The 22,500-nt window shown below is 45.4% G+C and overlaps 1 protein-coding gene across 2 annotated transcripts in view; it reads left to right on the forward strand.

Moving 5' to 3' along the window:
- Nucleotides 1–22,500, forward strand: part of LOC143297979 (EF-hand calcium-binding domain-containing protein 6-like) — a 70,404-nt gene that overhangs the window by 15,727 nt on the left and 32,177 nt on the right. For both annotated transcript variants that reach the window (XM_076610612.1, XM_076610611.1), the window contains exons 2-5: nucleotides 11,673–12,166; nucleotides 17,807–17,877; nucleotides 20,658–20,755; nucleotides 21,746–21,820. In XM_076610612.1, coding sequence (XP_076466727.1) covers nucleotides 11,938–12,166; nucleotides 17,807–17,877; nucleotides 20,658–20,755; nucleotides 21,746–21,820 — 473 coding nt within the window. In that variant the 5' untranslated portion in view covers nucleotides 11,673–11,937. The remainder of the gene's footprint in view (nucleotides 1–11,672; nucleotides 12,167–17,806; nucleotides 17,878–20,657; nucleotides 20,756–21,745; nucleotides 21,821–22,500) is intronic.

Here is a 22,500-nt window from a genome sequence, read left to right on the forward strand (position 1 = left end):
GGAGGGGGATTGTTGGGGGTGGGGGAGGGGCTGGGTGGGGGGGGTGAGGGGGGGGATTGTTGGGGGGGGGGCTGGGTGGGGGGGGGGACGAGAGGAGGGCGATTGTTGGGGGTGGGGGAGGGGCTGGGGGGGAGGACGAGAGGAGGGGGATTGTTGGGGGGGGAGGGGCTGGGGGGGTGGGGGGGACGAGAGGAGGGGGATTGTTGGGGGTGGGGGAGGGGGGGGACGAGAGGAGGGGGATTGTTGGGGGTGGGGGAGGGGGTGGGTGGGGGGACGAGAGGAGGGGGCTTGTTGGGGGTGGGGGAGGGGGTGGGGGGGACGAGAGGAGGAGGCTTGTTGGGGGTGGGGGGAGGGGGTGGGGGGGACGAGAGGAGGGGGATTGTTGGGGGTGGGGGAGGGGGTGGGTGGGGGGACGAGAGGAGGGGGATTGTTGGGGGTGAGGGAGGGGGTGGGGGGTGGGACGAGAGGAGGGGGCTTGTTGGGGGTGGGGGAGGGTGTGGGGGGGGACGAGAGGAGGGGGATTGTTGGGGGTGGGGGAGGGGCTGGGTGGGGGGGGATGAGGGGGGGATTGTTGGGGGTGGGGGAGGGGCTGGGTGGGGGGGGACGAGAGGAGGGGGATTGTTGGGGGTGGGGGAGGGGCTGGGTGGGGGGGCGACGAGAGGAGGGGGATTGTTGGGGGTGGGGGAGGGGCTGGGTGGGGGGGGGGACGAGAGGAGGGGGATTGTTGGGGGTGGGGGAGGGGCTGGGTGGGGGGGCGACGAGAGGAGGGGGATTGTTGGGGGTGGGGGAGGGGCTGGGGGTCTTTTGTGTTTGCTACGTGTGCTGTGGGACTGGAACATGTGAACAATTGTTCGATGCGTGTATACATTGTGTGTGTGTGTGTGTGTGTGTGTGTGTGTGTGTGTGTGTGTGTGTTGTGTGTGTGTGTGTGTGTGTGGTGTAGTGTTATGTCTGTGTGTATGTCTGTGTATGTGTGTGTGTGTGTGTGTGTGTGTGTCTGCGTGTCTGTATCTGTATGGTTGAAAATGTGTGTATGGATGTGCGTACGTGTATATGTGTGTGTCTGTGTGGAGAAAGGAAGATCAATTGGGCGGGTATGTGTATGGATGTGTGTATGTGTATATGTGCGTGTGTGTGTGTGTGGAGAAAGGAAGATCAAGTGGGCGGGGAGGGGAGGGGGAGGTGTATGGATGTGTGAACGTGTACATACACGTGTGTATGCGTGGACAAAGGAAGATGAAGTAGGTGTGGTGCAGGGCTAGGTAGGGGTTGGGGGGGAAGTGGGGAAGGGGGGCACCAGTGACCCCTTTGCTGATGTCCTGTAATAGTTTCAGTTTCAGTTTCACTTTCTCAAGGAGGCGTCACTGCGTTCGGACAAATCCATACACGCTACACCACATCTGTTGAGCAGATGCCTGACCAGCAGCATAACCCAACACGCTTAGTCAGGCCTTGAGTGCATGCTTACATATTTGTGTACCTATGAAAGTGGATTTCATTTTACGTAATTTCGCCAGAGGACAACACTCTCGTTGCCATGGGTTCTTTTTCAGTGCGCCAAGTGCGTGCTGCACACGGGACCTCGGTTTATCGTCTCATCCGAAAGACTAGACGCTCAGTTTGATTTTCCAGTCAAACTTAGGAGAAAGGGCGAGAGCGGGATTCGAACCCACACCCTCACGGACTCTCTGTATTGGCAGCTGAGCGTCTTAACCATTCTGCCACCTTCCTCTTCTTCCTGTAATAGACCCGTGGAACAGAGCCCTGCAGCCCGCTACGCCGTGAAGGCGACGGGAACCGATCCTCGACAGACACAGCACAGTTCCCTGGGACTGACTCTGTGGGCAGGTGGGGACAGACAGGAGACAGAGAGAGGGAGAGGGAGAGTGAGTGAGAAGGAGAGTGGGAGAGACAGAGAGAGTGAGAGGGAGAGAGAGAGAGACAGAGAGAGTGAGTGAGAGGGAGAGAGAGAGACAGAGTGAGTGAGTGAGAGGGAGAATGTGAGAGAGAGAGAGAGGGACAGACAGAGAGAGTGGGATGGAGAGTGTGAGAGAGAGACTGGGGGGAGAGGGAGAGTGTGAGAGAGAGAGAGATAGAGAGAGACAGGGAGAAGGAGAGTATGAGAGACAGAGAGAGCGAGATGGAGAGCGAGAGAGAGGGGGGGGGAGTGTGAGAGAGAGACAGAGTGAGAGGGAGAGTGTGAGAGAGAGAGAGGGGGGAGAGAGAGACAGAGAGTGAGAGAGAGACAGAGGGAGAGTGTGTGTGAGAGAGAGAGAGGGGGGGGGAAAGAGGGAGAATGAGAGGGAGAGTGTGTGAGAGTGAGAGGGAGACAAGACAAGACAAGACAAGACGAGACAAATTCTTTATTTCGAGGATAATAGATAAGCACTGGTGTGCTTTTTTACATCCAGTCCCCGCCCTGAATAGGGTTTACACTACACAATACTAAATAAAATGAAAGCATAGTGTTAGTAGAGATACATAACAGAGGAAAATATATATATATAAATCAAAACAAAACAACACACACACACACACACACACACACACACACACACACACACACACACACACACACACACACAAATGGCATACAGGCACTAGCATGGTGTTAGTAAAGTACATAGGAAATAAATGAACAAAATGAAAGAAACAAACACACACAACACACACCGCACTTCAGCTCAGAATGGGGGTCTAGTTTGTGAGTTAGTCAACCATACACATTTGACAAACAGGATCATTAAAATGAACGATTTACATTACACATTATGGCATAAGGTGGGAAAGGCAATGGGTTTTTTTTAACTCTCTCCATACGAACGGCGAAAGAGACGACGTTAACAGCGTTTCACCGCAATTACCACCATCAAAATATTGCAAGCGGAAGGCTCTTATACTGAAGAGGTGAATGTTGACAAAGAATACCACAATTCTGACGAAGAGAGGACTGGCCGTACTGAGTGAGTTAAGGTGTTTGGGCAATGGTGTTGCTTAATTGTTAGAGGGAGAGTGTGTGAGAGAGAGAGAGTCAGAGAGTGAGAGACAGAGAGAGGGAGAGTGAGAGATAGAGAGAGGGTGAGAGAGAGAGAGAGAGAGAGGATGCAGGGAGAGGTACAAAGACAGACATAGTGTGGGTGTGCTCTTTCTTTACTTTGATTTAACGTCTTGTCACTTTGGGTGATATTAGGCGTTGTGGGTGGGTGGGTGTGGGTGTGTCTGTTTGTCTATCTGTGTCTGTGTGTGTGTGTGTGTGTGTGTCTGTATGGATAAGTGAGTGAGTGTGATTGTGTCTCTCCGCGTGTTTGTCTGAAATTGTGTGCGAGTACATACATGTCTGTGTGTGCGTGTGCACGTGCGATTGTGTGTATATGTATGTGTGTGTGTGTGTGTGTGTGTGTGTGTGTGGTATGACCTTAATCACCATGACTGGTTCTCTGAATTGGTGGTGCGCGCACACCACCACTACAACCCAACCTGCAAACACACACACACACACACACACACACACACACACACACACACACACACACACACACACACACACGGTCAGCCAATTTTTTTCTGAAGCGGCACAGGAAACAGCAGTGTCTATGGCATTGTATGTCTGTCAGTTCATATAGCTTGCTGTGGAGATTTCTGTTCGGTTTGGGGGGAATTACCGGGGGCTGTTTCAATGACACCCGGTGGATACCATCACACACACACACACACACACACACACACACACACACACACACACACACACACGCCCATTTCTATGAAACGACTCTGTAGTAAACGGGAGTATCTGTGGTATTGTATGTCTGTCGATTGTAGTACTCGCTCAGTGAGTTTTCTGTTCGGTTTTCGAGATTACCGGGGCTGGTTCAATAACATTGACAATAGGGGTGGATACCATGACAGATTTCACAGACACACACACACACCACGTGCGCACGTACGCTCATTTATACACACGTACGTGTTTACACACACACACACACACACACACACACACACACACACACACACACACACCACGTACGCACGTACGCTCACTTATACACACGTACGTGTTTACTCACACACACACACACACACACACACACACACACACACACACACACACACACACACACACTGGTCTTCAAATCACACACCGTAATTAATTCGTAGCTGGCGCCAGCATACCAGTTTGTTTCTTGTCTGTTTCGTGTTCTCTCAGACGTTAGAAATTCCATTAGAATTCCCCTCTTTTACACTGAAGAAAAGGTGTGTTGTTGTTGGATTTTTGTTGTTGTCTTTGTTGTTTTGTTTTTCTTTGTTTAGGGGTGGGGGGGTTGTTGTTGGGTTTTGGGGTTTTTTTGTTGTTTTTTTTTTGGTTTGGTTTGGGGTTGTTTTTGTTTTTTGTTTTGTTTTGTTTTTGTCTTTTGTTTGCTTTTTTTTCGGGGGTGGGGGAGTTGTTTTGTTTTGTTTTGTTTATTTTGGATTTTTTGGCAAAGGACACAAAATACAGAATTCACTAAAAGTTGAGGACCACTTCATAATAATTTTTTTTTTTAATGAACAATGAAGGTATTTTTAGAATAGAATAGAATATGTCTTTATTACCAAGTGTACCAGGGTCACAAGGAATATTTTATCAAATTAAATCGATAGGTGATTTCAGTTACGCAGGCTGCGCTATGGCCAACACCTTGGCCTATCATTGAACACAGTGATGGTCGTTTCAGGTCCAGGTGTACCTTGAACAGCTTGGAAAAAAAATAATCGACTTATTTTCAGCGCGAAATTGACAGTTATTCAGTGTTTACAAAATGATATCTGTGCATTTCCATTGTTAATTTTTTTTTTTTTAATGGAGGTGCAGGTTTAACTTACTCAGTACGGCCAGTCCTCTCTTCTCCTCTACACAGACCCCTCGGATGTCCAGTGGGTGTCTGAATGACCCAACCTTTAGCTTCCGTCGTCAGAATTGTGGTATTCTTTGTCAACATTCACGTCTTCAGTATAAGAGCGTTCCGCTTGCAATATTTTGATGATGGTAATTGGGGTGAAACGCTGTTAACGTCGTCTCTTTCGCCGTTCGTATGGAGAGAGTTTTAAGAAAGCACCTCTGGTGGTGCTCATGACACTGACTGCATACACCGATGTTTTGCTGGAAAAAAAATTAATTTTAAAAATTCAGCATCATTTCAACATACCGTCAAGAAGAAAACTGCACAAGTTGGCAAAATGGTGCTTAACTTTTAATGAACCTGTATATTTTCTTTTTAGAATCATTCAAGACGTTGAATAGATATCTGCGTGGCCAGTGTTTTAAGCCTAGACACAATTGACGTTGTTCAGTGAAGACAAGCTTATAGATTCTGAAAGTTATGTCACCAAGTTTTCTCACGACGTTACGAGTGCGGTCGGATTTTTCCCCTTTCACGATACTACGACATGTGTGACGCCGATTTTTTTTTTCCCCAGAGCATATACAAATAACGTCAAAGTGGTCAGAAATTATCATAATTTTGTTTCTTTCTTTGGGGTACATGTTTTTTTGTTTTGTTTGATATCAGAACTTTCAAGGGTTGTTTTTATTGGTTTCTCATTTTTTTTGCTTGTTTCATGTTTTTCTTTGTTTTATTAGCAGAGGTTTCTTGTTGTCATGCTTCATATCAGAACATTCAAGTTTGTTTGAGTGTGTGGAAATAGTCGCTGTTTTACCTGTGGGTTTCATTTCATGGGTTTTCGCTTGGGCTAGAGCGAGGGCGTGCGCAGTCACACACACACACACGCGCGCGCACGCGCATGCACACACACACACACACTCTCTCTCTCTCTCTCTCTCTCTCACTCTCACACACACACACACACACACACACACACACACACACACAAGCACGAAAGAGAGAGAGAGAGCGTGTATGTATCAGGTGTCCACTGACTGTGACTGCGTGAGAGTATGTGTGTGTCTGTATGTCTGCTAGTGTGTGTGTGTGTGCGTGTGTGGGCGTGAGCACGTGCGTGTGTGTGTATGTGTGTGCCTGTATGTGAAAGTTGTATGAGGTATATACTGATCATAACATGACTGCGTGAGAGTAAATCTGTGTGTGATTTTATTTCTCTGTGTGTGTGTGTGTGTGTGTGTGTGTGTGTGTGTGTTTGTGTGTGTGTTTGAGTGTATGTGTATGCTTGTGTGATTTTGCTTTGTATCTGCGTGCGTGCTTCTGTATTATGTGTCAGTGCGTATGTGTGTGTGTGTGTGTGTGTGTGCGTGCGCGCGCGTGTGTGTGTGTGTGTGCGCGCGTGTGTGTGTGTTTCTCTGTGTATATATCTGCGCGCGCGCGCGTGTGAGTGTGTGTGTGCGTGTGCGTGTGCGTGATCATGATCACGTGCATGCATGAGCACTGTATGTTATCCAATCTTTCCATCTGATGCCAGTCTTCAATCAAGAGCGTTCAGCTCTGCTCACTTGTACAAGATAAGATCGGCCCTTGTTTCCTTCAACAATGTTACCACTACTACTGCTACTGCTATTACCATTACAACTGATAATGATAATAACAATGATAGTATAGCCTAGGATAATAATCATGATTATAATCATTATGGAGTGATGGCCTAGAGGTAACGCGTCCGCCTAGGAAAGCGAGAGAATCTGAGCGCGCTGGTTCGAATCACGGCACAGTCGCTGGTATTTTCTCCCCCTCCACTTGACCTTGATTGGTGGTCTGGACGCTAGTCATTCGGATGAGACGATAAACCGAGGTCCCGTGTGTAGCATGCACTTAGCGCACGTAAAAGAACCCACGGCAACAAAAGGGTTGTTCCTGGTAAAATTCTGTAGAAAAATGCACTTCGATAGAAAAAACAAATTAAGCTGCACGCAGGAAAAAAATACCAAAAAAATGGGTGACGCTGTAGTGTAGCGACGCGCTCTCCCTGGGGAGGGCGGCCCAATTGTCACACAGAGAAATCTGTTGTGATAAAAAGAAATACAAATACAAATAATAGTATGGCCTAGGATAATAATCATAATCATGATTGATGATGATGATGACATGATATTAATATCAACAACAGTAACAAGAGGGGGAGATTTTTTTTTTAATCTTAGATTTAAAAAAGAAGAATGTGCGTTCATGTAGCGCTTAACCTGCGGACTCCTAGCGAATTGAGCAAAGTACACGTCCAAAAAGTCCATATATCAAAAGGGACAGGGCTTGCGTGTGACACTGGCCAACACGTGTACCACTCTGATGCAGTTGGCCGCTGGAGTGCTGATCGAACGATAGGTAATCTCTTTGTGCTTGGTGTTGTGTCTTCTACCTCGTGGTCTACGGTGCCGTTTAGTGTAGGGTAGATTGTTGTATATTTAATCGCTCACGAACGGTGTTCGTAGATAAATAACTTTGGGTGCGTGGAAATTGTCTGTGTAGTTTGTGGGGTGGGTTTGTGTGTGTGTGTGTTGTTGTTGTTGTTGTTTTTGTTTTGTTTTGGGGGGTGGGGGGCGAGTGGTGGGGGGGACGATGGTACGCGCAGCAGATAGGCACACACTACGACGCGGGCATCAAAATCAATCAAGTCCCTGTGCACACGTAGTTTGGTCAGCTTAATCTCTTGATGGAATCACTGTCAAAAGCATAATTTCCCAAAACGTCTGTAAAATGTCAAAAGTTGACTTTCTGGTTTGACTCTGTTTGCAGGACCAAAGGAATCCGTTTGAGTTGACGTCATTACGATGACTGACGTAGTATGAGTTGATGGATTGTATGTGTTATTAGAGAGAAATATATATGTATATAATAGAGAGAGAGAGAGAGAGAACAAAAACAAAAACTTTAATCTCCAGGCTTCTGGCCCCTAGAAAGAGGTCAAAAGTACACAATATGGTGATCACGCAGCGACAACAAAATGTAAAATACATACTAACTTAAACCTGTAGAACAAAAGTGCTTCTTGTGCATAGTAAATTAATTCTAACTTTCATCATTGTTGTCACAGAATTCCTGTCGTATCTTCAGGGCATTAAATATATAAACGCAGAGTTTACGAATATTGTAAACAGAAACATTCTTCAGCAAGTGAACATACGATGTTTTTGCCGCAGGTTATTGTAAAGGACACAGAGACACACAGAGAGAGAGAGAGAGAGAGAGAGATCTTGGGCCAGACAGGAAGGCCTGCCAACGAACATGTGAACTTCTCACAGATTGTTCTGGACGACGCCTTCGTTCTTGTTTCAGAAAGGGGGGAGATAACCCGAATAGGATTCCCTGTGCGCATGCGCTCTGCCACCTTCTTGATTTCCGGACAGACCGAAACTGAACAAAAAGAAAATGGTCCATGAGCCCAGCAGGCCGTAATTTCGTCACTGAAACACACCTTCAGACCATCAAATCATAGCTGATAATGATGATGGTTATGATAATAACAATCACAATGATTGATAGACAGCAGTATACGTAAATTTGAAGATCCTAATAAGAACAAGAATGAGAATAAGAATAATGATGATGATGATAATCATCACCATCATCATCATCATCACCATCATCGTCATCATCATCATTATCATCTTTTGCATGTAAATAAATAAAAAGGTCAGCTACGAACGCAGACGCACCCTACGCAGAAAACCGCCGGGGTGAGGGATGCAGGGGACGGGGGTGACTATGACACTTGGTGTGAGGCCACACCGGCAGGCGAAGCCACTCCAGCCCCGGTTACCGCCCCTTCCACGCAGTGGCGACCTGCCAACACTGGCATAGATTCCGAATCAACAAGGGTTCGGGGCAGTGGAAATGGGGCACACCACTACTCTCTTGGCTAAAGTTTGTTAATACATACTATGCGCCATGCTTATCTGGCCGAAAGTCAAGGCGTGATGCAGATTGTGTATCGTGATTTTGTGACCGAACTGAACGTCAAGAACGTATATACCGTGCATTATGATTTTCTGACCGAACGTCAAGAACGTATATACCGTGCATTATGATTTTCTGACCGAACGTCAAGAACGTATATACCGTGCATTATGATTTACTGTCTGAATGTCAAGGATTGATACAAACTGTGTATTATGATTTTCTGACTGAAAGTCAAGAACTAGTACACTGTATATTATGATTTTCTGACTGAAAATCAAGAATCAATACATTGTGTCTTATGATTTTCTGACTGAAAGTCAAGATTCAGTACACTGTGTATTATGATTTTCTGACTGAAAGTCAAGATTCAGTACACTGTGTATTATGATTTTCTGACTGAAAATCAAGAATCAATACACTGTGTATTATGATTTTCTGACTGAAAATCAAGAATCAATACACTGTGTATTATGATTTTCTGACTGAAAGTCAAGATTCAGTACACTGAACTTCAAGAATCATACACTGTGTATTATGATTTTCTGACTGAAAGTCAAGATTCAGTACACTGTGTATTATGATTTTCTGACTGAAAATCAAGAATCAATACACTGTGTATTATGACTTTTTTTTATCGAAAATCAAGAATTGATCTACACATCTTCTATCGCCAGTATGTGTGACAAGACATTAAACAAAGTTTGTCAAGAATTAATACACACCATAAATTATGATTTTTTTTTTTTTTTTTACCGAAGGTCAAGCATTGATACACACCATATATTGAGATTTTCTGACCAAACGTCAAAAATGAATACACATTGTGTATTATGTATTTCCTGACCGAAAGTCAGGAATTGATCAACACATCTTCAATCATCAATATGTGTGACACGACACTGAACAAAATTCGTCAAGAATGAATGCACATCATATATTATGATTTTCTGACCGAAGATCAAGAATTGATGCACACTGTGTTTTATTATCTTCAGTGGGTTAACTCCTGAATCAAAAATGTCAGGAAACACACTGACAGATAAGCCTGCCTGCCTACTCACCCGCCGGTCCGACGGGAGACTCCATTAACCTCTCTCCACCCTGGTGTGAATGGGCACCCGACTTCAGTTGGGTGAAGGTTAAAACTGCGAAGTGAGAGGATTGGACCCTGCTGACATATGTGTGCCAAGTCCTTGACACAGTGTATGAATCAGAATCAGAATTAGAATCAGAATCAATTTTAATGTCAATTAAACCTGAACAAGGTTTATAAGACACGCATGCAAAGTTACATGAAACCACGCACACAAAAAAAGCAAAACAAAAATAAATAAATGCTGAACAAGACATTGAATCACTCTTGCACGCTATGGCGTTTTTGACAGCAGTTACTGACAAATTTCCCAAACAGTCCCACAATGTTGTCTTCCAGTATTAGCTGACTGGGTTTAATAATATTTGGAATGTAATTTTGAATTTTTTGTATGAATTCTATTCTAATTTCTTTGTATAATTCTAATTCAATGGCTCGATGGTCGTGAAACGCTGTATGGGACCTTCATCCTTTAACGCTTAACGGGCTGAGAAACTGGAATCACGCACCCATGTCCTGTTCAGAGTTTGCTCAGGTCCTGTGCTACTTAACATAGCTGGAGAAGTTTGGTACTTAATCTGATCTGATTGATGGTACAGCCCATGTTTGGTGAGTTTGGTGCGGCTAATGCGTATGTTGCCCCCTTTTGACGTTAGCCCTGGGGATAAGCTAGTGAGGAAAGAGTTCTGTCTGTCTCTGTCTCTCTTTCTGTCTGAGTCTCTATCTCTCATTGTCTATCTCTCTCGGTCAGTGTCTCTGTCTCTGTCTCTCTCTCTCTCTCTTTCACACTTTCTCTCTCTCTCTCTCTCTCTCACCCTCTCTCTCTCACACACCCTCTCACACCCTCTCACATTCTCTCTCTCTCACTCACTCTCTTTCACACTCTCTCTCACCCTCTATCTCTGTCTCTCTCTCACCCTCTCTCTCTCACACACACACACACACCCTCTCACATTCTCTCTCTCTCTCTCTCTCTCTCTCTCTCTCTCTCTCTTTCACACACACACACACTCTCTCTCTCTCTCTCTCTCTCTCTCACACACCCTCTCACATTCTCTCTCTCACTCTCTCTCTCACTCTCACCATCTCTCTCTCTCTCACACACACACGCACACTCTCTCTCTCTCTCTCTCTCTCTCTCTCCTCTCTCTCTCTCTCTCTCTCTCTCGCTCTCTCCCTCTCTGTCCCCATTTCTAAACCTTTCAAAAGTGTATGTATTCATCGACAGATCAGTCCCACCAGGATTTTAGCCGCACATTTTCAGTAACACACCCTTCGACGTGCCCGCTGCTTATTAAAAAGATACTCATTTTTTAAATTACAAAATAGGATAACACCTGAAACAGGAACAATGATAATTCAGGTTGCCTCCCATGGAATGCTGGTGCCATTTCTCCTCTTTGATACATTTGTAATAATCATTTTAATCATTTATAATGCACTCTACCTCCTTAGCACAGGAGCCATTTTGTTCCTTTTGTGGAAGTCTTGTCTATGTCTTTGATGTGTGTGCGCGCGAGCTCGTGTGAGTGAGTGTGTGTGTGTGCGCGCGCGCGTGTGTGTGTTCATAGGTGTGTACGTACACGCGCGTGCACGTGCGTGCATGTGTGTATGCTAATATATGCACATTCGTGGTGCATCTAAGCATATGTTGTGTGCGCTCGCGCCCGTTTATGCATGTTTGTGTGCATGCTACGTCTTCGTCCGTTTAGTTCTGTTAACCCTTTTGATTTCAGAAACAAGCAATGACACCCAACCAACAGGTCCTCACCATGAGATGAAACCAAAACGACCCCAGGTTTCCGTCATCATCACCATCCTACATCCACCATTCATACATCGAAAGGGGACACCCGACAACTGACAAGATCCTCTCCACCCCCTCGGACAAAGAAGCCGGAAAAGTGTCAAAAACACCGAGACCCCAGCAGCTGAACAACTTGTCCTTCCGAGCTGCAGCCCAATAGCACGTGAAACTAACCCCCACCCAAGCAAGCCATCATGGCCGGCGCAGGGGTCGTGCTTCGCTCTGCCCAGCCGATCGCGAGGCCGCGGTCAGCGCGCATGCGCAATATTCCTGTCATCCCTCACCCCATGACCAAGCTGGGCGACGCCTCCCAGCTCATGGTCACCGGAACCGGAACGGCCTCGTCGGTGGACATGCGCAGACAGCAGACGATGGCCGGATATCCGGTCAGCCTGGCCACTTGCTTCAGCTGGTCCGAGTCTGGTGAGTTTGAGCTGTTGTTGTTGTATTTCGTTGTTGTTGTTGGCGGTGGTTGTTGTTTGTTGTTATTAGTGGTGGTGATGGGATGGTTGTTGTTGGTGGTGGTGGTGGTAGTGGTTGGTGTTGGTGGTGGTTGGTGATGGTGGTGGCAGTTGGTGGTGGTGGCGGTTGTTGCTTCTTGTTGTGATGGTCGTTGTGGTGAATGATGGTGATAATGATAGTGGTTGTATGGCGATGTCGTGGTGATGATGATAGTGATGATGATGTGGTGATGGTGTGGTTGATTATGACAGTGATTGATAACGCTGGTGATTAAGATCATTGTGATAACGATGGTCGTGCTGGCAGCTGAAGGTGGTGATGACGACGATGATTATAAAGAAGATCGTGACGATAACGAGGTTCCTGCTGTTGAAACAGCCACTGCTTGCAATGCTGTTGCTTCTGCTGCAACTGTTGAGGGTGAAAGAAAGGAAGAGTGCTTGTTAAGGAGGAAGGTGGCAGAATGGTTAAGACGCTCTTCTGCCAATACAGAGTCTGTGAGGGTCTGGGTTCGATTCCCGCTCTTGCCCTTTCTCCAAAGTTTGATTGCAAAAATCAAACTGAGCGTTGTTGTTGTTGTTGTTGTCTTCAGTTTAACGTCTTTCCACTTGAAGTGATATTAGACGAGAGAAAAAAAACCCGTGAGGGTAGGGGCTGTGAGAGGGGTAGGGGTAAAAGTGTGTGTATGTGTGGAGGGTGAATAAGGAGAGACAACGCTAGGAAAAATGAAAACGTTATAAACGTCAACATCAAACAACTGTAACATCTATAACAAATGTCCTATAGGACTATGCAGCAAACCTTCTGCAATAACAAATAACATATTGGAATTGTTAATAACACATTCAAAAGAACTTTTGGTGAAGTCTGGCAAAAAACATTTTAGATTCTGACATTCGAATATTACATGGTTGCTAGAAATATGTTCTCCACATATGCATCTGACATCTTTGTTGAACTATGTTATAAAAGCGTTCAGTTTTATCCTGTTTGATAATGTATGAATCTGCCTAAATCTTATTGAATTACTGTATGCATTTGACTGATTGATAGTTCCCGGTTGTTGAACATTAATTACACTATGGTTTAAAACTGAGCGTCTGGTCACTCGGGTGAGACAATAAACCGAGATCCCATTTGCAGCAAATTCTTGGTGCACTGGAAAAGAACCCACGGCAACAGAAGAGTGTCCTCTGGCAAAATTCTGTAGAGATCCACTCTGATGGGTACACAAATATATACATGCACTCAAGGCCTGACTAAGCGCGCTGAGTTATATGCTGCTGGTCAGGCATCTGCCTAGCAGATGTGGTGTAATGTATATGGACACAGGGAGGCCTGCTTGAGAAACTGAGACTGAGGTTTTATTTTCCACACGTCCACAAGTGTAAACACGTAACATACTTTGCCGAACTTCAGGTGTCATAGCGCGCGCGTGCTTTCATTCCATGTTGCAGTATTAATCTGATATTTACACATCGACTTTTGCTGGGATGAAGACAATGTGCACGAAGTTAGGAAAAACATAAGAACAGTTGGACAGAAAGAAAACAAGTAATTCGTTGCGCCGTGGCTTTGAAATCTCCTTTAAAAAGGGTAGTCGGGATTTTTAGGGAGAAATAACAATTATTTTGCGACCTTCCAATGTACTGAATTGTGGCGGCGGTCTCCACTCTGATGAGCACGCTCTTCCAGTCTGGACGCACGATAAATCGATTGTTGTCGTCAGTACAGGGGGTTGGGGTGGGGCTGGTGGGGGGGGGGGGTTGCTTAGTTGGTGGTGTCCTGCGTATGTTAAATCAGAACAGGCACTAACTGAACACCACCGAAGTGACTCAGCAGCAGTGCAGGGTCTCCCCTGGCGTGTGGCCTCCTGGCAAACTTGATATTGATAGTTCCCTGTTGACTGCCGACGCTGAGACTACCGCAGACGAAGCCGGATGTGTGGCTGTGGATGAGAGACTGGGAATGAGCGGCGTGGGAGTAATGCCACTGAAACGATACAGATGACCGCGCACCAGCAAAAAAAACAAAAAACAAAAAAAAAGAGCGGGTATGAAGACAACAACAGCAACACCCAGTGTGCAATAACCACGACAGCAACATTAATGTGATACGCATAGTCAATTGTGAACTTCGTCGCATCAACTCTATCCGTCAGTACCTTTCTGTTGAAACTACTAAAACTCTTATTTCTGTTTTTGTGCTGTCACGAATTGACTATTGTAATTCTCTTCTCATAGGCTGTCCACATACTATTCTTCAGCGAATTAAAAAACTTCAAAACAATGCTGCCCGTCTAACTCTCAGAGTCCCACGTACTGATCACATTTCTCCTCACCTCCGCACTTTACATTGGCTCCCCATTGAAGCGAGAATTAAATACAAAGTTGCGTGTCTCTGCTATTCTGATTTCCACTTCGCAGGACATACTTATCTTTCTGACCTTATCAGTGTTTACACTCCCACAAGAAATCTCCGCTCTCCCTCTGTTACCTTTTGAAACTTCCTCGTGTCAATACAAGAACTTATGGTGAACGTTCTTTCTTCTTTGCTGCTCCTCACATCTGGAATAACCTTCCTTATCATATCCGTGCATCTGATTCTATTTCTGCTTTTCGCTCATCACTAAAGACTCATCTTTTTAAAACCTATCTGTAAGTACACTCAGCTTTCTTTTCTCCAACACCACCCATGTCAGCTCACTTTGGATGTATGTAGAGTGGGAAAGGGAGTGTGTGAGTTGGGGGGAGGGGGTTTTGAGAAAGAGTGGCCATGAATGTTTTATGTTACTTGTAATATTTTTCTTTCATGTAAAGCGCCCTGGGCTCTTAGTGAGAAAGGGCGCTATATAAATGTACAGTATTATTATTATTATCATTATTATTATCATTAATCATCAGCAAGTCGTGTAACAAAAGGGGGAAGACCCTGATAGATCAGTACAAAAGCAAAGCTCAGTTGTGCAACATTGCTTCTGAAGCGAAATCGTGTTCAGGCGAGCTTGTGCTTGCGAGCTTGAACGATTCATGCATTTGTGGCCTCTTCACTGCCTCAGAGCAAAGGATTAGCGGCGTGACTTAAGTCTCTTCTGCCTGGATTAGCCAGGTGCCAAAAAGGCGGACTCTACGTCTGGGTGGGTGGGGGTTGGAGGTTGGAGTGAAGGAAACGTGCACAGTGCGCGATTGTGTGTGTGTGTGTGTGTGTGTGTGTGTGTGTGTGTGTGTGTGTGTGAGTGTGTGTGTGTGTGTGTGTGTGTGTGTGTTCTTTCTTTGATGTCTTTTCACTTTGAGTGATATTAGGCGTGTCATGTGTGTGTGTGTGTGTGTGTGTGTGTGTGTGTGTGTGTGTGTGTGTGTGTGTGTGTGTGTTCTTTCTTTGACGTCTTTTCACTTTGAGTGATATTAGGCGCGTCGTGTATGTGTGTGTGTTTGTGTGTGTGTGTGTGTGTGTGTGTGTGTGTGTGTGTGTGTGTGTGTGTGTTCTTTCTTTGACGTCATTTCACTTTGAGTGATATTAGGCGTGTCATGGGTGTGTGTGTGTGTGTGTGTGTGTGTGTGTGTGTGTGTGTTCTTTCTTTGACGTCTTTTCACTTTGAGTGATATTAGGCGTGTCGTGTATGTGTGTGTGATTGTGTGTGTGTGTGTGTGTGTGTGTGTGTGTGTGTGTGTGTGTGTGTGCATGTGTGTTCTTTCTTTGACGTCTTTTCACTTTGAGTGATATTAGGCGTGTCGTGTGTGTGTGTGTGTGTGTGTGTGTGTGTGTGTGTTCTTTCTTTGACGTCTTTTCACTTTGAGTGATATTAGGCGTGTCATGTGTGTGTGTGTGTGTGTGTGTGTGTGTGTGTTTCTGTGTGTGTGTGTGTGTGTGTGTGTTTGCGTGTGTGTGTGTGTTCTTTCTTTGACGTTTTTTCACTTTGAGTGATATTGGGCGTGTCGTGTCGTGTGTGTGTGTGTGTGTGTGTGTGTGTGTGTGTGTGTGTGTGTGTTTTCCTCTCTGTTTCTCCCTATGTCTCTGTCTATTTGTTTGTCTCACACACACACACACACACACACACACGCGCGCGCGCACGCACGTACGCACGCGCGCACGTACGCACGCGCGCACACACACACACACTCACTTACTCACTCACTCACTCACTCACACACTCACACAACACAGTCTCTCAGCCACTGTCATGTCCAACGCACATGAACTAAAAAGTACAAATGTGAATCATATTAAGGTTATTTATAAATATGGACAATGCAGCACGACAGCTTGATTTATCACGTTGTGAAAGAGACAGTATTTCTGAATTAACAAGTGTATTCAGAAACACAATTCCGGAACAAGAAACACTACTATGACTTCCTTTTCCTTAAATGACAGGTCAGATACATAAAAACTCATAACATTCAAGCATGCAGTAAATAGATCTGCTCTAGATGTTTAATCTGAAAAATAAAAAATTAAAATTAAAATACTTACACGAAGAAAGGCTATTCCAGGAGAGAAAAAAGCTACTCTAAACTGGTCATTAAAAAAATGATCATTTGTTGTTGTTGTCTCTGTGTTCGTTCTTGGCATTCAGTGGTTCTTTTATAAAAATGATGTTATGTTCACGCATTGATTGTGAGCACAAAGGCAAACGTGAATCATGTTTTTGAATCAGTTACTTGAAATGTGTTACCTTTTCATTGTATCTTCAATGGGGTTTCCTAGGGATAAACACTTGTCTTGTCTTGTCTTGTCGTGTGTCGTGTCGTGTCGTGTCTTGTGTCGTGTCGTGTCTTGTGTCGTGTCGTGTCGTGTCGTGTCTTCTGTCGTGTCGTGTCGTGTCTCGTCTTGTCATGTCTCGTCTTGTCCTATCCTGATTTGTCCCGCCCTCTCTCGTCCTGTCCTGTCCTGTCCTGTCCTGTCTCGTCTCATGTCCTGTCTTGTCTTGTCGTGTCGTTTCGTGTTTTCTCGTGTCGTGTCGAATTGTCTCGAGTCGTGTCGTGTCATCTCGTGTTGAGTCGTGTCTTGTCTTCTCGTGTCGTGTCGTGTCGTGTCGTTTCGAGTCGTATCGTGTCATTTCGTGCCGTGTCGCGTCGTGTCATTTCGTGCCGTGTCGTGTCGTGTCTTCTCGTGTCGTGTCATCTCGTGCCGTGTTGTGTCGTGTCGTGTCTTCTCGTGTCGTGTCGTGTCGAGTCGTGTCGCGTCATCTCGTGCCGTGTCGTGCCGTGTCGTGTCGTGTCGCGTCGTGTCGTGTCGTGTCGTGTCGTGTCGTGTCGTGTCGAGTCGAGTCGTGTCGTGTCATTTCATGCCGTGTTGCGTCTTGTCTTCTCGTGTCGAGTCGTGTCGTGTCGTGTCGATTCGTGTCGTGTCATCTCGTGTCGAGTCGTGTCGTGTCTTCTCGTGTCGTGTCGTGTCGTCTCGTGTCGTGTCGAGTCGTGTCGTGTCATCTCGTGTCGAGTCGTGTCGTGTCGTGTCGTGTCGTGTCGTGTCGTGTCATGTCGTGTCGTGTCATCTCGTGTCGAGTCGTGTCGTGTCTTCTCGTGTCGAGTCGTGTCGTGTCTTCTCGTGTCGTGTCGTGTCGTGTCGTGTCAGTACTAAACTGCTGTGCTGTGCCGACAGATCTGGTGTCCACGAGGAAGAAGAGGTACACCAAGAAAGCCCTGGTGACTGGGACTCGGGAAGACGGAGAGGTAAAGTGTGTGTGTGTGTGTGTGTGTGTGTGCGTGTGTGCGTTTGTGTGTGTGTGTCTATCTGTCTGCCTGTCTGTGTGTGTGTGTGTGTGTGTGTGTGTGTGCGCGCGTGCGAACGCGCGTGTTTGTGAGTGTGTGTATTGTATTGTTTTCTGTTCGTGTGTGTGTGTGTGTGTGTGTGTTGGCAGGGTCGGAGGTGGTAATATTTTCCTTCGTCTCCCGGCTTTGTTCTCTCTCTCTCTCCCCCTCTCTCTCTCTCTCTCTCCCTCTCTCTCTTTGTCTCTCTCTCTCTGTCTCTCTCTCTGTCTCTCTCTCTCTTTGTTTCTCTCTCTCTGTCTCTCTCCCTCTCTCTCACTCGCTAGCTTGCTCGCTCGCTCTCTGTCCTTTCTTTTCTTTTCTCTTTCTTTTCTATCAACCAGCCGGCACCAGTTTGTTGTGTTTCGTGCAGTGATATTTTCCCACTTTTGACCACCACGACGTGACACGGACCACCGTGTAATATAAACACATTCACAGACACCACACAACGGTGTGTATCACTGGCTTGCAGGGCCTGACCAACACGTTGGTATTAGCTATCATCATCTTCTTCTTCTTCTTCTTTCGTGGGCTGCAACTCCCACGTTCACTCGTATGTACACGAGTGGGCTTTTCCGTGCATGGCCGTTTTTACCCCCGCCATTTAGGCAGTCATACTCCGTTTCCGGGGGTGTGCATGCTGGGTATATGTTCTTGTTTTCATAACCCACCGAACGCTGGCGCTATCATCTGATTGTTTGGCTTAGTTTTCAGTGGATGTAGGTAGCTTTCCTTAAACGGATCAACCCGCGCGGTTTGACGTCTGCCTGTTTTGAAATCAAAACTGAAAGCATCGTTTATTGTATTACCAGCGTTTGTACTCGGCTTATTGACAACTTCACGCTCCCAAACAACATTATCCTCAAACGGCCGATTCCAAAATGGCTGAGCGGTGTTGCATGCAGTGGTCTTCCTGTTTACAGCAGTTGCTATTGTGGAAAGACTGCCTCTGTCCACTTTTTATTTTACTTATTTGTTTTGCTATGGCATTGTGTCCGAGACGTTGGAATGTTGAAGAAATGTTTAAGAAAACTGAAATAAAGCTTTGGAGATCATTCATTCTTCACAGGTTTCCTCGGCAGCTTGCATGGACGATATGAAGCGTGTTCTTCAGTGACAAAAAAAATATATCTCGTGCTTGCAGAAACACCTAAAGGTGAAGCAATGACAATTATATAATTTGGTGTCAACTGACAAAGTATTTGCAGAGAAAATGTCAATGTTAAAGTTTACCACGGACACACACACACACACACACACACACACACACACACACACACACACACACACACACACACACACACAACTGAACACCGAGTTAAAACATAGACTCACTTTGTTTACACAAGTGAGTCAAAAAAAATGCTCATTGAAACCACGGTGGTTGAGAAAGACTTGGTGGGAGGAGAGTACGCCGACAGAGAAAGACTGGTCTGGGAAGGCACGCGTGATAGCCATGATTAATGCACGTGATGATCGGGTAATCAGATTGTCAGGCTTCGGGGTCAGATTCCGACCTTGATGTCAGAATAATGAAATTTCGCAGATCATCAGTCGAGCTTCTTTTCGAGACTTCAAGTAACCCGCACTGCATGAGAAAATGACGATACAGTGTAGATTTTATCTTCTGTTTCCGCAGCGGATTATGGTCTGATTGATTAACACTAATTGTTCTAATTAAGAGATTAATTAACTGAACGCTAAATGTTCTGGTTTAGAGATTGATTAACGCTAATTGTTCTAATTTAGAGATGAATTAATGCTGAATGTTCTGGTTTGGAGATTGATTAACACTAATTGTTCTAGTTTAGAGATCCGCCATGGGTCATGGTCTGATTTATTAACGCTAATTGTTCTAATTCACAGATGGCCTAGAGGTAACGCGTCCGCCTAAGAAGCAAGAGAATCTCAGCGCGCTGGTTCGAATCACACACGGCGCAGTCACCGGTATTTTCTCTTCGTCCACTAGACCTTGAGTGGTGGTCGGGACGCTAGACATTCGGATGAGACGATAAACCGAGGACCCGTGTGCACTTAGCGCACGTAAAAGAACCCACGGCAACAAAAGGCTTGTCCCTGGCAAAATTCTGTAGAAAAATCCACTTCGATAGGAAAAACAAATAAAACTGCACGCAGGAAAAAAAAAAAAACTCCCAGAAATGGGCGGCGCTGTAGTGTAGCGATGTGCTCTCCCTGGGGAGAGCAACCGGAATTTCACACAGAGAAATCTGTTGTGACAACAACAACAAAAAAAAGAGAAATACAAATACAAATGATTAACGCTAATTGTTCTGGTTTGAAGAGTGTGTGTGTGTGTGTTGTTGTTGTTGTTATTGTTGTTGTTGTTTGCTGTGCAGGCATTTTAATAGTTTCCTGTTCTTCATATCTCTATGTTTGTGTGTAAGTGGCGCTGTGAACACACACACAAACAAAACAGACACACACACACACACACACACACACACACACACACACACACACACACACACACACACACATAAAAATTAAAAAATAAAAATAAAAACACAACCGAAGTGCAGAGTTGTTGTGTTGCTTTGTCTGGGTTTTTTTTTTGGGGGGGGGGGGGTTGTGGGGGGGGGGGGGAAGGGTTGCTTGTTTTTTGCGTCCTGTTGAAGTCCAGTTCACTCATTCACTCGTTTATAAATACATTGACCACAGTGCATTGTGTGTGCAATGGGCAGCTACTGGAGCTGGTGACGGAACGACTGGTGGACGGGTTCCAGGGAGTACGTCAGATGTTCCGAGCCAAAGACCCTTCTGGGGGAGAGTCTGTCACCAGGTGAGAAGATGCGTGCGTACACTGACGCACATGCATGCGCGCGTATGCGCTTAGTACCTACGTGTATGTAGCCCCTAGTGCAGTGCAGATTAATCTGAGACGAATGTGGGCACGTTTGTATAATACTTAGGGGAACAGTATAAGTATATATACGTACATAAACACATACACGCGTGCGCGCGCACACACACACACACACACACACACACACACACACACACACACACACACACACACACACACTCACACAGAGTAAATATACAGACAGAGAGATAGACATATACACAGATAGGCATAGATGGATATAAAATGCATGAGCGTAGCTGTCGTGTGTGCATGTATGTGTGTGTGTGTGTGTGTGTGTGTGTGTGTATTATGTGTGTGTCTGCGCAGCCTCCACCTCTCTTTCGCTCCACCCACCTCCCTCCATCTCGCCCTCCCGCCCTCCTTTTCTCCCTCTCCCTACCTCTCTCCCTCCCTACACCGTTTTTCTCTCTCCCTTCCTCCCTACCTCCCCATTCTCCCTTCCCGTTTCCTAACTCCATCTAGTTTAACCATCACGAACACTTTTTCTTCTTCTTCTTCTTCTGCGTTCGTGGGCTGCAGCTCCCACGTTCACTCGTATGTACACAAGTGGGCGTTTATGTGTATGACCGTTTTTACCCCGCCATGTAGGCAGCCATACTCCGCGTTCGAGGGTGTGCATGCTGGGTATGTTCTTGTTTCCCTAACCCACCGAACGCTGACATGGATTACAGGGTCTTTAACGCGCGTATTCGATCTTCTGCCTGCGTATACACACGAAGGGGGTTCAGGCACTAGCAGGTCTGCACATAATGTTGACCTGGGAGATCGAGAAAAATATCCACCCTTTACCCACCAGGCGCCGTCACAGAGATTCGAACCCGGGACCCCTCAGATTGAAAGTCCAACGCTTTAACCACTTGACTATTGCGTTCGTCATCATGAAAACAATCCATTGTGTTACAGGGAATCCCTACTTCACATATTGTACAACTTGGTCGGACAAATCGAGAACGACGCCTTTGAGAGAATGCTGCTCAAGTAAGTGGTCTACGCTATACAATTCTCTTGTTAGGCCTGTTGCACGCTGAAACGTCGAGTGTCAGTTTTGGTCAGCGAAGGCACGAGAGAGAGAACTTGAACTTGAACTTGAACTTGAAATGTTTTATTGTCATTGCCTGCAAAGGTCTTTTGACAAGGGGGTAACTTTTTCACATCAACAGATTACAATATGATGTATATTTTAAACATTGCAGTCAAACAAAGATTGGTAACACTGTCACCATAATTATATATGTACATTGTACCACTTCATTACTTCAGGTAAAATTTTCTTTTTTTTTAATTTTAAAAAAGAAAAGAAAAATTGACCATCCTCTCACATACATAATTTCATGTACTCCTTACTTTCATTCCAGAACATATCAGCATTCAGTCAACTGTGGTTAATTACCTTATAATACATTTTTTTGCCCGTGGATAACAAGTCAGTTTTATATCTTTTTGAATGAACGTCAATATCCAAAACACCACATCTAAATTTTGTCAGTGCCTGTTTAATATATTTATTTAGATCCATTGAAATATATGGCTCCATTCTAATTGAGGTTTTAAACGTTCTGTATAAGGAAAATCTAGCACTGTTTCGAATGTGATCATTCCATTCCTGCCATATACAGTCACTAATTTTCTGTTTAAAACATTTCAAAAAAACTATTAAT

Source organism: Babylonia areolata, chromosome 23 (genome assembly GCF_041734735.1).
Source record: "Babylonia areolata isolate BAREFJ2019XMU chromosome 23, ASM4173473v1, whole genome shotgun sequence".
Classification (NCBI taxonomy): domain Eukaryota; kingdom Metazoa; phylum Mollusca; class Gastropoda; order Neogastropoda; family Buccinidae; genus Babylonia; species Babylonia areolata.